General features: G+C 48.7%; 1 protein-coding gene across 23 annotated transcripts in view; it reads right to left on the minus strand.

Moving 5' to 3' along the window:
• Nucleotides 1-14,662, minus strand: part of neb (nebulin) — a 162,125-nt gene that overhangs the window by 136,481 nt on the left and 10,982 nt on the right. For all 23 annotated transcript variants that reach the window (XM_039755194.1, XM_039755193.1, XM_039755183.1 and 20 more), the window contains 9 exons: nt 12,213-12,332; nt 12,008-12,115; nt 9,976-10,080; nt 9,593-9,697; nt 5,822-5,926; nt 5,344-5,448; nt 3,114-3,218; nt 2,758-2,865; nt 1,381-1,497 (listed from right to left, as the gene is read on the minus strand). In XM_039755194.1, the coding sequence (XP_039611128.1) occupies nt 1,381-1,497; nt 2,758-2,865; nt 3,114-3,218; nt 5,344-5,448; nt 5,822-5,926; nt 9,593-9,697; nt 9,976-10,080; nt 12,008-12,115; nt 12,213-12,332 (978 nt within the window). The remainder of the gene's footprint in view (nt 1-1,380; nt 1,498-2,757; nt 2,866-3,113; nt 3,219-5,343; nt 5,449-5,821; nt 5,927-9,592; nt 9,698-9,975; nt 10,081-12,007; nt 12,116-12,212; nt 12,333-14,662) is intronic.

Genomic DNA, 14,662 nt, shown 5'->3' on the forward strand with positions numbered 1-14,662 from the left:
GATTGAACACATCCACGTTTTTCTACAGTAAATCCATTTCTAATGGGGGCCATTGAGATGTCGGTAACAACCCAAGTAATCCACACAGACAAAGACATCAAAACAGACAAGTCCATCAATGAAACGATGTGTAATAAAGTGGAAGGACACGGGGACACAGGGTGCCAAAAGGCCTGGAAAGCCAAGAAAGCAGCTGGCGTCTGTCACCGCTTAGAAAGCAATCCAGACAGCCGCCTATCGGTGCAAACGAGTATCAGCTGCTTCAGTCCTAAGTGACGGCCGACGGCCTGTCACTAGCAAGGTGTCACGCAAGAAGCCTCTCACGCTGGGCTCTCTCAGGACCCTCGCAAACGTACTGATGGCTTTCTAAACGTCTCAGTGTTCAAATTAGGGTTACATGATAAAGAAGATGACAAAGGTGGCCTCACTTCAGTGAGATTATTCGAAGCTGAACCCTTGACGATTTCTCGGTTTGGTGCCCCTCTTGATTTCCTCTCCTAGACATCATGGATTTGTCTTTTAGTGTCTCTTCGGGTCGCTGCTTGTCCTTTTCTTTCTGGATTGGACCATCCAGACTGCCACTTGGACAGACACTGCAGGCCACTTGAAATGAGCCGGACACTCATCTTGACTATTACTTGGCTGACGCCTTTATCCAAAGCGACTTACAAGATCTGAGGTGCCATTGCTTACATTTCTTTGCCTTTTGTTTCTCCAGTTGAAGCACAGGCAGGTGAAGTGACTTGCTCAAGGTCACCCAGAGGCAGTGGCGGGATTTGAACCCTCAGGCTCAAGGTATGAAGTCCAAAGCCTTAAGCACTATGGCACATTTTCTGTCTTAAAATGGCGATCAAAGATTATAAAACGGCCACACGCTCTTGACAAGCAGGACAGCACTGGCAGTGCTTCACCACTTGATGACTGTAAATATGTGGGCGCATCTCCCAGACACTCACAGCATCTCATGGAGGAAGAATGACAATGAAATATAAGAAGAATAATTCTTTGCATTTCTCTGGCGCTCTTCTCACCACTCAAAGCACTCGGCAATTGCAGAGCAAAGTCCCTATTGGCATTTACGGGATTCGAACCGGCAACCTTCCCATTGCCAGTGCAGTGCAGTTGCCACCACTCCACCACTCATCAAACTGGCTTAATCCCAATAAAAGCTGGGTGCACCCAACATGGATGTAGTGGCAACCCACGATGTACTTGGCACACTCACTCCCGTCCTCAGTTCTCGTAACTGACGCAGGTTTGGCACATCAGCGGAGAAAGGGGGGCACCACAAGAAACATCAAGCAAACAGACACTGAAAACACACAGAGAGGGCACACGAGACACCCCAGAGTGGGCCAGGGTGTTCATGATGTCACTTACGTCACTTAGAATATGCCCCGCGTATCTTAGCTGCCGCAGCAAGGGGTTGTCCGTCGCAGGAAGTACGTTGTAATCAGCGACATTTTTGGTCTTTTGAAATTCTTCCTTGTATTTCACCTACAGATGAGAGGAAAAAAAAGAAAAAAGTATTCATCCAGAAACCATGTGACCGGGGGGTGTGGCTAAAGGGTCATGGAGGAGCCCACCCACTGAAGAACCAAGCCAGATGACCTCATTGTGGCACGTAGTGTCCCACCCTGCATATCCAAACACCCACGGCAGGGTGACGCCTGGTGACAGCCCTGTCACATCTTGTTCTTATGGTCCTAATATAACGCAGACCCCATCCTGTGTGTGTTAGGTGTGTGGCCTTATTCTTCTGAAACAGGTTTACAGATCACAGTGGCACAGGCAGCAGTTAGTCTGGCAGACCCCAACTCCTAGATGGTCAGGTCGTTCGTCTCAGACAGTCTTGTTCTCACCGTTTCAGGTGTTTCTCATTGCTTTTTGTGTCGTTTGGTCGCCATTTTAGGATGGCTGACCACTGCTGTGCTGTGCAGTTTGTCACCTTGTTAACCCAGATGTCACGTGTTGACACTTCAAACGTCAAATGTATATACAGTATTTCTCCTCAATTTGTTTGTTTGTTGTCCGAGATTGCGGATAAATTAAAAATTGTTTCTGACCCCGTCTTCTGACTCTTAGACTTTGAGTAGCGTGTTGATCTTTCCGAACGAGAGGGCGGACTTTTGCTTTTTTTGCTGTCTCCTCATTTTTGTCTTCTCCTGCTGACTAACTATAAAATTGCCTTTACAGTATCCTGCTTTTAACTTTGCCAACATATCTAAACGTCTCCGAACCTTAGCCACTAAAAACAAGTACAACGCTAAACGGGGTGAAACCCAGTGATGTAAATATAAGCATTGGGGGTCCGAGGGGCTGCAGACTACCGTAGAGGTGCAGAATTTGTAAAGGACACCCAGGGTTTATTTAGAGGTGCAGTTCTTCCAGGGGCCATTAGATGTCACTACAGCAAGATGCCTTGACGCTACACGGGACCCTGTGAGGGCCTGATGGGAATCCTGAGGTGGATTCTGGGAGTAAAACTGACTGGAGTTTCCGGTTGCCAACATGGAGGCACAGCCTGGCGTGGCAGCAGTTTTGTGTTCTGTCGGTTTATTTTGATGCCCTGTGTTCAGTCCTAACTTGTATGCCGTTTGGGAGTCCCTTGGGTAGTCCCTTCTTGTCACCTTATTCTGAATTGGAATAGCAGTTGGTGGCATTCCCTTTGACATTCTTAACCTACTGCATCGTTTTGTCTGATTTCACTGGCATTTTGGGCATTTGGCTCTGCCTTTATTCTAGTCAAACACCTACCGCGCTGGCAGCATTTCCGGCCTTCTTATTGGTTGCATACTCGGGGGTTTCGGTTTGCATGAAGTAAATTTGGTCCTTCATCTCCTCGTAATCAGCTTGGTATTTTTTCTAGAGACAAAAATAGAAAAATAAAATCAAAGATTACCAACTGGACACATAAAAGAGAAGACAATCCGTGTGTGCTGCCCAATAAAGAAACAACTAGAAAATACCAACTGAAAGCCATTACTGACTTTAGATAACTCAACACATTAAACAAGAAAAAAATCCCCAAATTACGCCAGTCTCCCCCCAGCATGCATTGGGTTAAAATCCGCCCTGCCGAGTGCTCAGCGCATGGACATACGGGGTCTTACCGTGCTCACGTTGTCTGAGACCATGCGGGCAACTGCAACATCGTAGCATGGGGTTTGGCTCCATTTTCCTTTTATTTTCTTGTTATATTCATCGTGGTAGTTCAGCTGGAAAAGAGATGATGAGTAGTAAGTCATTAAAATGTTTCAAGGCACAGAGAAAAAAAGACCTCAGAGTCACTTAGTGGCTAAGAGAAAACGAAATAACTGAAAACCTCACAAAAGAGAGGACCGTCCTTAGCATCCTGGGCGTGCTTATTTGTTAGCTTTAATTGACACTCACGTCGGTAACGCCAAGGTAAGCAGAAATAATTTATATACAGAGGAAATGAAGCGTGGAGTAGATAGGGAGACAGAAAATTCACACATGTGCAAAAGTAAGTGCACCCTTCATAAAGTGACTGCAATCATTTTCATGTACAGATGAGCTCTTCAAGCACGTTAGGAAGTATATCAGATATTCTATATTGGAATCAATAGAAGGAAAAACTGCATTTCTAAGACAACCAATCAATCATCACGCACACACACATCGGAGCAACTCGAAATACAGGGAAGGTTTTTGGTGTGACGCCACCATTAATGCAGTTTCAGTTTACTTTAGAATGGTGGATAATTCTCCAGAAGACTGCAGATGTCACCCGCTTCACCCTTTCTGCCTCTTTTCCTAGATAGACAGATAGATAGATAGATAGATAGATAGATAGATAGTGTAGTTGGCAGGATTAAATAGATAGATAGATAGATAGATAGATAGATAGATAGATAGATAGATAGATGTGAAAGGCGCTATATAATAGATAGATAGATAGATAGATAGATAGATAGATAGATAGATAGATAGATAGATAGATAGATAGATAGATAGATAGATAGATATGAAAGGCACTCTATGATAGATAGATAGATAGATAGATAGATAGATAGATAGATATGAAAGGCGCTATATAATAGATAGATCAATCTTTATTTGTCCTAAGTGGGAAATGTGGCTAAACAGATAAATACAAACCTAAATGACAAGTTCATTGACTGGGGTGACAACGGGCTGATTGTGACCCCCTGATTTATCTGTTGGCTCGCTTTGCTTTGCAGCTCTTTATTGCTGGGCTGCCGGTTTGCTGTTAAGCAGGTCCGTTACAATCACAGCAAAAGAAGGACATGAGATTAGCAGCAGTTAATGACTTTGAATTAAGAAAACAGATGGAAAGAAAATCGTCACCACTACAAGCATCCGTGCTGTAAGCGCCCAGAATGTAACGTGTACACCTTTTGATCTAAGCAGTTAAACATTTTGAGCTGATGTAAAGGCAGATGTTTCTAATAATACCAAAGGCCGACTTCCTGCCTGCCAACTTGAAAGCCGATCTCCTCAGCTGACGCCATCAAAATGGGCGAGCGCCTATCATATTCTGCAGAAGTGACACAAGCCCCTCCATTTTCCATTCATTGGCACATGTGACTCTGAAAGTTAAACTTAAACCTGCTGCTGCTGCTCCTGCTGTGGCCGCCACCACCGCCGCTATGCACAGACAGCAGTTCTTCAAGCTGTGAGCCTGAGTGTGGGAATCCAAAGGTTTCCGCTCCGTGTGTGTGTGTGTGCAGTTAAAAGTAGCACCTTGGGTACCTCCAGATGAATGCCAGCATCATGTTAGATGCCAGGTAATAAGGGGCAGACCATCTGTGTTGGCGTGCTTTGCCTCAGTGGTATTTGACCTTTTTCCGCCCGCTCTTATAGCGCATTCCCAAAGTGAGCTCACAGAGCTAATCACTCAGTTCACAATCTTCAGAACGTTTTTCAGTTCTTCGAGCTCTTCTGTCACTTGCTGCTGCTTTAGTACTGAGCTGGTGGTCTCATTCTCCAGGTTTCTGCCCTCTTCCTACTTCACTGTTTGAGTTGCCCCACTGCACTTAAGGGCTAAATGCGTCTGTCACAAGATGTCTGACATGGACGTGAGCCCACATGCACCTGAACAGCAGATAACGCTCCCTGTCCTGAACGTGACTGCTAGGGGCTTCCACGGCTCCGCTGAAGGCTTTGAGCCAGACACCCGCAGCTCAAGAGGGTCTGTCCCATGAAGTGCTCCCGCTTTTAAGGCTTCACTTTGTTGTGTGCAGCCCACCCCAGGTTGAATAGCATGAAAGATGTTCCCCAAAGCAGACCCTGGGTGAAGAGCTGCTGTCCATTTTCCTTTTTGCGCTCAAGGAGTCTTTGGACGGGCTGACTACTTACGTCACTGAGCTGCGTGAAGACCTTCTTGGCAAGGATGACGTCGGGCGGGTCGGCCAGGGAGGTGTACTTGGCTTTGCGCTCGTCGTGACCCTTCTTGTATTGAATCTGTGGGACGACATCAAGAGAGGAAGAAGGACACACAGTTAAAAGTGAGTGGGGGTCTCTTTAGGGGGATCAGTTGAGGGGTCACTGAGATGAAGCAAATGTTTGGGAGAATAAATAAATAAATAAATAAATAAATAAATAAATAAATAAATGTCAGTGTGTTGTGCCCTGTGCCTTCAGTTGAGACCCACCTTCACCATCATCCCCACTGAGTGCCAAGCGGTTTTTAGTGCTACCTTGTAACACTGTTTGATTTTAACTGGCCAGTTCATGCCAGCATCCGGCAGGGCACAGAGTACAACTGGTTAGGGTGGCCAGGCATCAGCAGACTGGTGAAGCTGTGCCAGTCCTCCAGAGTGCAGGTTATACTCACGTCACTGAGAGCCTTCTGAGCCTGAGCGACTCGTCTCAGCTCTGGACTGTCACTGTAGGGGTAGTACATCGTCTTATCCTCGTCCCAGGCTTCTCGGTACAATTTCTGTAAGGAAACGACAAAAAGGATTGCAGTCATTCATTCATTCAGCCAACTCTGGGGTGGGCACCCCCTCTGGGGTGGATTCTTTAACTGCACTACTGGGCAGACTCAGTTTAAGGGGTCTAAATGTGGGCGCAGTGGCGCATTTCCTCTTTCATGTTTTGATCATAGTTCATTCTTTTTCTGCCATTAACTGATGTCATGTCTAACAAGCAGAGGGTCCTCGGTCCCCCAAGTCACACTCCCCACAGAGTAAGTATGCTTTGTCACTGCGGTGGGTTGGCGTCCTGCCCAGGGTTTGTTTCCTGCCTTGCGCCCTGTGTTGGCTGGCATTGGCTCCGGCAGACCCCCGTGACCCTGTGTTAGGATATAGCGGGTTGGACAATGGATGGATGGATGGATGGATGCTTTGTAAAATTCCATTAGGATGAAATGAAACACAACAATTGGTACGAGAGGACACAGACAATGTGGGAACTCGTCGTCATGTGACCTGTTGGTGTGCCACGTAAATCAAAGGTCTGTGCCCTGCTTCTCGACCTTTTGGGCCTTGGGCAGCAGCTTTATCAGTTTGTGTTCACTGACGAGCCTCTACTATCACTAATTCATCTTCAACTTTTAAGTGCCGCGTACACAACTGATAAAACATCTCATCCAAATCGAACTCGGCAGGCGGCTGTTTCATTCTGAATCAAATTTAGCGTCCATTTGTCTGTGAAGTGCCCGTCTGGCCCTCACGGTGCCGCTGAAATCGGGGTGAACGGGGGGAGTGCAGAGGGGAACACGTGGAAGTCTGCAGGCGGCTGACTCGTTGAGATTCGGTGCACACGTCGACCGCGGCGGGCAAGACGAGCTGTTCTGCAGTCACTTCCTTGTATTCGTCGATTCAGTGCACAGCGAGACGATGCCAGGAGGGCCTGCTGGCTACAAATACTGCCTCAAGAATTTCATTCTTTCATTTAATAAAACCGGAACGATTGATTTGTACAAGTAGCGTGCCTTGTTTCCAGATGTCTTTAGAGGCTGAGGGCCTTCATGCAGATGGCACACAGCAGCCTGCACTTCTGGGCACCTGAGGCTTGGGCTGTTACGGTTGCACCTGTGAGGTGTGGGTAAGCGGTGTTCATAAAACCAGTAGGCTTAGGCTCATCTAACGCTGTTTCATCTTTATTACGTACTTTACATTCTAAATACCAATAATTACTGTATTTATGAGTAGGATATTAAAATATTGTACCCTTATGGACACTTTATTGATGAGAATTCTTGTCACGGGTGCCATCGCAATGCCAGCGAGATTCACCTTCACGTCAGGACTGCCTCTTCAACGGCGCCCCTTATTTGTCACGACACGTCGTCTGCTGATCCCAACTTCTTCCTTTTTATTGTAATATCTTAAGGTTTTATAACATCCAACCCGCTATATCCTAACTACAGGGTCACGGGGGTCTGCTGGAGCCCATCCCAGCCAGCACGGGGCGCAAGGCAGGAAACAAACCCTGGGCAGGGCACACACCCCCACACTAGGGACAATTTAGGACCACCAATGCAACAGGCAGACTCCACGCAGGCAGGAAGGACCCGGGATTTGAACCCAGACGGGTCTCCTAACTGCGAGGCAGCAGCAGCGCTACCCACTGCGCCACCATGCCACCAGTTTTCTAACATTATTTATGTAAATTAAACATTACTAACATGTTGGTCATTACACAGACCACACGTAACTAAATACACTTTCATTTTTTTGATTGCTAGCCTAAGAAGTTACATAACTTTAATAACAATGAAACCTCCGTGAGGGTGCGCCGCGTGATGAAATTCAACACGGTGGTACGAGGGTCAGCGTGCCCTCCTCCTTCACTGTCCCAGTTTGTCACTAATTGAGAACGTCGTTCAGATCTCTCAGGCTATGAACTGTTCTTCTGCTCCTCAGCTTTCATTTACGGCTGTCTGACTGCCTCACCGCGTCTCACAGTCTGCAGTTCTCCCCGGCCGTTGTTTATTTGAGTCGCATCTTGGCGGTTCTCACCTTGGTTTGTTGTTACGGCCGCTTTCTGACCTCTGATTCCATCCTACTTCAATCTGCTGCCACCCTGTATGCTTGTTATAAAATGAACTTCCACTGCGTTGACATCTTTTACATTTTCAGCCTTCCTTCAACCCTAACCCTAACCCTCACCCTAACCCTAACGGTATTTAAATGTCAGCGTGTTGTGCCCTGAGCCTTCAGCGGAGAGCCATCTTCACCGTCATCATATGACTCAGTTTAGTTATTCTGTCAGTTTGTCTGTTGCTTTAGGATTCTCAACAGCACTGGGAATGTTTGCAAATGCGCCATCGGTTGGAGTGGTGACTACATGGAGCATCACAAACATGAGTGTGGAATTCGTCCAAGTGGACAGATGCCAGTTGTCTCTCTCCCTATGGTATGGGCATATACTGAAGTCGTATCCATTTGTCCAGTCTGAAGATGTGATGATCTGCCCAGCGTATTCTCTGTTAATTGTTACTTTGTGACGTCTGCTTTGTCTTTAAGGGGTCTGACGTTTTAGTATGCAGCCATCCTACTGACAGGGACCGTCCAGGTTTCTACCACATAACCGGATGCCGGTGTGCGTGACATGGACCCTGCTATCGTTTCTGTCAAATCTCTTCAACGCTAAAGGTCACTTCGATGAGGAACGCCGTGTTGTCACCTTTCTGTGCTGCGCTCTCGTGTGTGTGGAGATTCGATTGGGATTCGCTACTGAAGCGTTTGGTGCTCTTTTTGTGGTTGGACCATTCAGTCTGATCCTCACGTGTAGCTTCTCCTCCTCGTCTTTGTCCGTGCAAACCCTTCAGGACACCCTCCTCTGTTTAGCAGTGTCCCTGGGGTCATTGGGACAACGGCAATGTGACAATCAGCATTTTGTTTATGTGGCGTGTCAGGAGACACCACTGGCACTCGTTTGAGGACCAGAAATTGCTCTGAAAGTGGAGGAGCACAAAAGCAGCAGGTGTGTGACCCACTTGTGTGTACTCTGTGCTCAGATATCCCATACTGCACACTCACGCGGGTGGAGTGCTGCCACCAGGGCATGGGCATGGGCATGGGCATGAAAGAAGGTGAAGCAGGAGTCCCATCAGTCCAGGCTGGAGAGCAGTTGGTGTAACATCTGAAGACGTTTCACTGGGCCCTGATCTGCATGGGAGGACATTGTGATGGGTGAGGATGAGTCCTCAAGCTGCTAGTGGGCAGCAGTGCCTAACATTGGGGTCTCCTGAGGGGTGTACTCTTTGTGGGACATGGGCAGCCCTGGCAGGAGGTTGGGAGGGGAGCAGCTTGGTGAGGAGGAAGAGGAGCTTTGCCAGGAGTGTGCTTAGGTGGGCCCAAAAACAGCTCAGCTCCTGTGATTTTGGGGCTTTTACTGTTTTGGGGTTCCTTCCATTGTTGCCTCCCCACCCCTCTTGGAGTACGAAATTCTCCTTCCAAGCCCAGGATGCACTTGAATGATCTTATTTCTAAGCTCCAGAATGTTCTGTTGTGCCACACTGTAAAGAGAACTTCAGGAAATATACGGAATGTCAAGAGCTGTCCGGCGTGAACTCAGACCGTGCTGACCGCCTGTGGAAACGCTGGCAGAGCTGAGCCGCTGCCATGACTTGCCTTACCTCAGAAGATGGACTTACCTTACTGAAGTTGGCAGCATTTTTCACTGCTTGCACCAGCTCGGGAGCGTCGGGGGGGAGCAGGTATCTGTCCTTAATCTCATCCCATTTGGACTTGTAAAGAACCTGCAAATGGGAATTCTGTCATTTAACAAAAGTCCTCTAAAACAGACCTGGAAGAAAAGTGTCAGGAGCCGTGAAGTCCACGGTGAGCTTTGGGCTCCTCTCCTCCACAACCCGTCGCCCTGACCGCCCCTGTTCTGCCACCTCACACGCTCACCTTCTCCTCCCATAATCCTCCTGGCCTCATCCCGTTACTCCTTAATGAACATCAGGCCATTGCGGCGCACCAGTTACCCGGGTCTCTGGAAATCGTGCATCCCGTGCCGTGAGCGCCAACTTACCTTGCTGATGAGCTGCGACACTTTTTTTACGTGTTCGATCTCCCGGGCCTTTCCATCGAAATTGCTTACAGTCTGGGATTTCTGTCCTTCCATTCGGTACTTGACCTGACAGAAAGTGGAAAAAGCAAAACGATAAGTCACCCTGTGGGCGGAAAGCGTAATATCTGGGGGTCACCCGTCAAACTAGGGGTGACATCCTCACTGATGTAAGGCGAGCTCCGCTTTCTGTTGTCAGCATCCTAACCCTGTAGAATGAGGTCCCTGCGTGTCACTCCGACCCCTGGTCACCGGACATGGAGTGTGTGTGTGTGTGTGTGTGTGTGTGTGATCGCCGTATCTCAGGAACTCTGAGGAACAGAAGACCAAAGTGTCAAAGTAACTAACAGTGACGTGTTGTGTGATGGCGAGCATTTGACAGTAAGAGCTTCACGGGATTTCGTCCACGGGACCCAAATTATCCCAGCATTGAGAGCCCTTCACTGTCTGCCCACTTGAATGGACTCGTTTCCATTTTTTGCCCATCAATCTCCACTCAATGACCCAAAATGGCAAAGTGATGACAAGATGACAGAAGGCTTAGCAAATCTGTCAGAAATCACAAACTGAAATGTCTCTCTCGTAGAAGTAAGGAGACCCTTCATTCACTACAGAAGAAGCCCCTGTAAACCTATGAAAGACGACGAAAGGAGTCCGGCATCAGGCCGTTAAAACATCCGTGCCAATGGACCCCAAACTTTCAAGGACAGTTGGCCAAAAAAATGGGAGACCCCAAATAACGGCCAATGAAACCAGCAGAGCCGGAGAGAAAGGCAGGGAACGCTGGGACTGTCTGGGGAAACACGGCAGAGAGACAACGTTCATACATGGCAGCTCCACGCGACTGCCGCCGCCATCCTCCTCCTTCAAGTGACAGGTAAGTCTTCCTGTGTAAATGGGCACCGTGCACAACACCCAAGATGATGCCCTGGATGTGAGCGTGGCAGGGGCAGGAATAGAAACAGCAAAGGACGGCCTTGTGTCGTATTTTTCATAGTCCTGGTGACGGAGTGTCTCTCGTGTCTGACTACTGTTTTAATGTCCTCACAGCGAGGTTTAGCAGGGGGTCGCACGCCCCCTTTAAGGACCCTTTTGATGTCTCCGTCTTGGAGCTCAGAGCCTCGGCTTCATCCGTCTGCATAGCCGCAATGTATGGGCTGACGTCACCTTATCCTGTCACTTGTGCTGTGAACTTAGAGACAGAGGCCACCCCTTGTGTTCTGGACAGCCCTCTTGGATTGAGGGGACACATTAGGACTTACTGCTGTTTTAATAAATGTGCTTAACTGCTAAGGGACGTTTTCTGTTACGATTACTTTAATCAGATAAATGGAAGGTGACGAGAGCTGGTAGAGGGAAGCAGGGGTCAGGGGTTAGGGTTTGGACTGCTGCCTACCAACAAGGAGACCAGGATTCACGTCCCAGCTGCTCCCTGTGTGGAGTTTGCATGTCCTCTCCGTGTCTCTGAGGGTTTCCTCCCACCCATGCTAAACTGGCACCCTGATGTGTGTGTGTGTGTGTGTTCACCCTGTGCTGGACTGGTACCTTGTCCAGGAGTCACTCCTGCTTTGCTCCCATAGCTTGCTGGGATAGGCTCTGGATAAGCATGTATATAAAATGGAAGGGTGGCACGGTGGCGCAGTGGGTGGTGCTGCTGCCCCACAGTAAGGAGACCCATCTGGGTTTGCTTCCTGGGTCCTCCCTTTGTGGAGTTGGCATGTTCTCCCCGCGTCTGCGTGGGTTTCCTCCCACAGTCCAAAGACATGCAGGTGAGGTGGACTGGCGATCCTAAATTGTCCCTAATGTGTGTGTGTGCCCTGCAGTGGGCTGGCACCCTGTGTTGGCTGGGATTGGCTGCAGCAGACCCTCGTGACCCTGTAGTTAGGATATAGCGGGTTGGATAATCGATGGATGGATAAAATGGAAGGTGATGAAATGTTGACATTGTCTTTATTGTCACATATGTCACTAAGTGCGAGACACATCTGTCACTCACTTCACTCAGCTGTTGTTGAGCCTTCCTGATTCTGCGAAGTTCCGGGGTGTCTGTTGTGATCGCGTAGGATTTTCCTCTTTCTTGTTCGTATAACTCCTTGTATTTATTCTGCAGAAGAGAGGAGCACAAATGTCAGAGCAGCCCCCCTGTGCCTGTGATGGCCCGTCACACACTCAGGTGTGCCCTCCTGTCCTGTTTCCCTTACCTGGCTGAAGAGGTCTTGCATCTTCTGACTGTGGGCCAAGTATGGTGTCATAAACTTGGAACTGTCCACCTTCTTCTTCTTCTTCACCTTTCTGATTGGCATTCCTGAAGGCAGAGTGGACTGCGCACAGAAAACAAGCAAATCAGAGTCACAGACAAGGGGGAGGCATTAATGTCACCCAATCACGCTGGTGCTTCTGACGTGGTGTCCCTGATTTGGGTTCACCGTGATCATGGCACATACAACGCCTGTGCCACCTGGTAGTTAACTTTGGTGTGACGGTGACTCTCCAGGACTGTCCAGGACCCCTGGCTCTGCTCACTTCTGACATCCCCTCTTGGCTCGTTAGAAGACATGCCGTCTGTAAAGTGCAGTTTTAAGCGTTAATAATAAAGTTAAAGGCTCTTTTTGAATGCTTGTCAACCTTAAGACTTATTTATGGTGCCCATGGTTTTCTGTTTTTTGACCAGTTTGAGGACCAGAAGATGAGTGTGAACCTAAAAACTAGCAGGATGGATAACCAAAAAAACCAATAACCCCAAAGTCATGTTTGACTAATAACTGGAGCCGAGATCTTGACAGGGAGTTAATCAAAGGAAGATTGTAACTAGAAATACTAGAAGGACTGAGCAGGAGCCGATAGTCAAGCAAACAAGCAGAGAATCAAACTGAAGAGCCGCGCCAATCAAAGGGTTAAGTAAAGGAAAGTTAACAACCCAATCACGGACATTGAACATGCGACGCTAATGACACCAGACGTCATGTCGTGTGACACCAGAGCCCCAGCACACTGAATAACAGCGTCTACCCTGCGGCTATCAGGGCACTGAATGCCACCTCATCACCTGCTGTGCAGCAGCGCCACAGATGCCATCTTGTGCATTGAGGTCTTATGTTGAATGTTTGTGTTCTTCCTTCTTTTGTAATTTGATTTATTTAGATTCTGACACCGCAGGGACTGCAGCGAATTTCGTTGTATTTCTTCCAATGTGTGGAGGCTGGCCCAGACACAGACAGGCGGACACGTTCATGTCACCCCCAAACACGTTGATTTACAGTAATAAGTCACAAAGTGCACCACAAACCCCCCCAAAGTCCTGGCCACACAATGCCTTCACTTTCCTCTTCAGGTCTCTAGTAAGCTCAGTCCTCTCCGCTCCCGACTCGCGCCCTGAATGAAGGGAGGCGGCCCCTTTTATCCACACCCGGATGTGCTCCAGGTGGGTTCTGGCAATCACCCGCCGACATGCCCCCGTGTGTCCCTGCTCCTCTTCCCCCCAGCACTTCCTGGTGTGGCGGAACTGCTGAGGTCCAGGGCTCCAAAGGCATGGGGGCGCCCCCTGGCGGTGACCACGGGCCCCTACAGGGTGGAGCTTCAAAGCTCTGTACCCGTGGCCCCCAAAGGAACCAGGGCGGTCGCCCCCAGATGGTCTGGGGAAGGCACAAGCCCTCCTCCTGGGCGACCCGGCCGCGTCGCCACCCCAGCCACCTCTGACAAATGACAATAAAGAGATTCTGATTCTGAGCAGCCGGGACGTACGGCCTAGCGACAGACTTACAACATGATAGGCAAACAGGAATAAAAAGAAGGAGTTCACAGGACAGCCGACTTCATATGAAGATAAAAACCATCGTTTCACACGAGAAAAGGGAATTCAAACGCATGAGGGGCTAGAAAAGACTTTCTCTGAACGGTAACCAGACTGAGCTCCAGAGCTCTTTATCAAAGGACTGTAAGCGGACGTTCAAAACCCCAAAAACACAAAGATCTCTGAGCGCGATCCGTAACCTTGGACACCACAAGTCACGGAGCGTCAGCTGTTAAAGTGTCACACAAGTGGGGCCATGGCACGTGACATCCGGGAACTCTGCCCCCCAGCAACACAGCACCACATCATTCAACGAAGCTACAAACTGGTAGAAGCAGCAGGAAAATAAAATGGCAAGTCAGCAGACGGCAGCGAGGGCCTCGGTAAAACTGCGCAACGGTAAAATGACGGGACCGCGAGGGGGAAAGCAGCCTCCGAAAAACACGAGAGAAAAAACGAACAAAAACAGCGTCAGCCACCCTGTAGCAGTCAAGTGGTGTTACTTCACGGGGTCCGTGTCCTCGGGTCACAACTGAATGACACCAAACGGTAAAGCGGCCATGCTGACGTTGACGAGCGACACTCGAGCATTCACAGAAAAGGCGCCTGGCATACTGACGGAGTCCCACGTTACACGCAATCACCAAAGACGAATAAAACCAAAATCACTTGAGTGAGGAAGAAGCAGAAAGCGACGGCGGACATTTTATACTCAAGAGGTGCAGATCTGAAGGTGGTCGGCTGAACCTGGCATCATATCGGTAAAAACACTGCTGGCTGTGGTGCCACCGCCGCCATCCTGCATTCTTAGCAGTGTGGTATCTGATATGTCATGGACCACCGTGAAGACCACCGTGAAGA

The sequence above is a fragment of the Polypterus senegalus genome, chromosome 6 (genome assembly GCF_016835505.1).
Source record: "Polypterus senegalus isolate Bchr_013 chromosome 6, ASM1683550v1, whole genome shotgun sequence".
In the NCBI taxonomy this organism is placed as follows: domain Eukaryota; kingdom Metazoa; phylum Chordata; class Cladistia; order Polypteriformes; family Polypteridae; genus Polypterus; species Polypterus senegalus.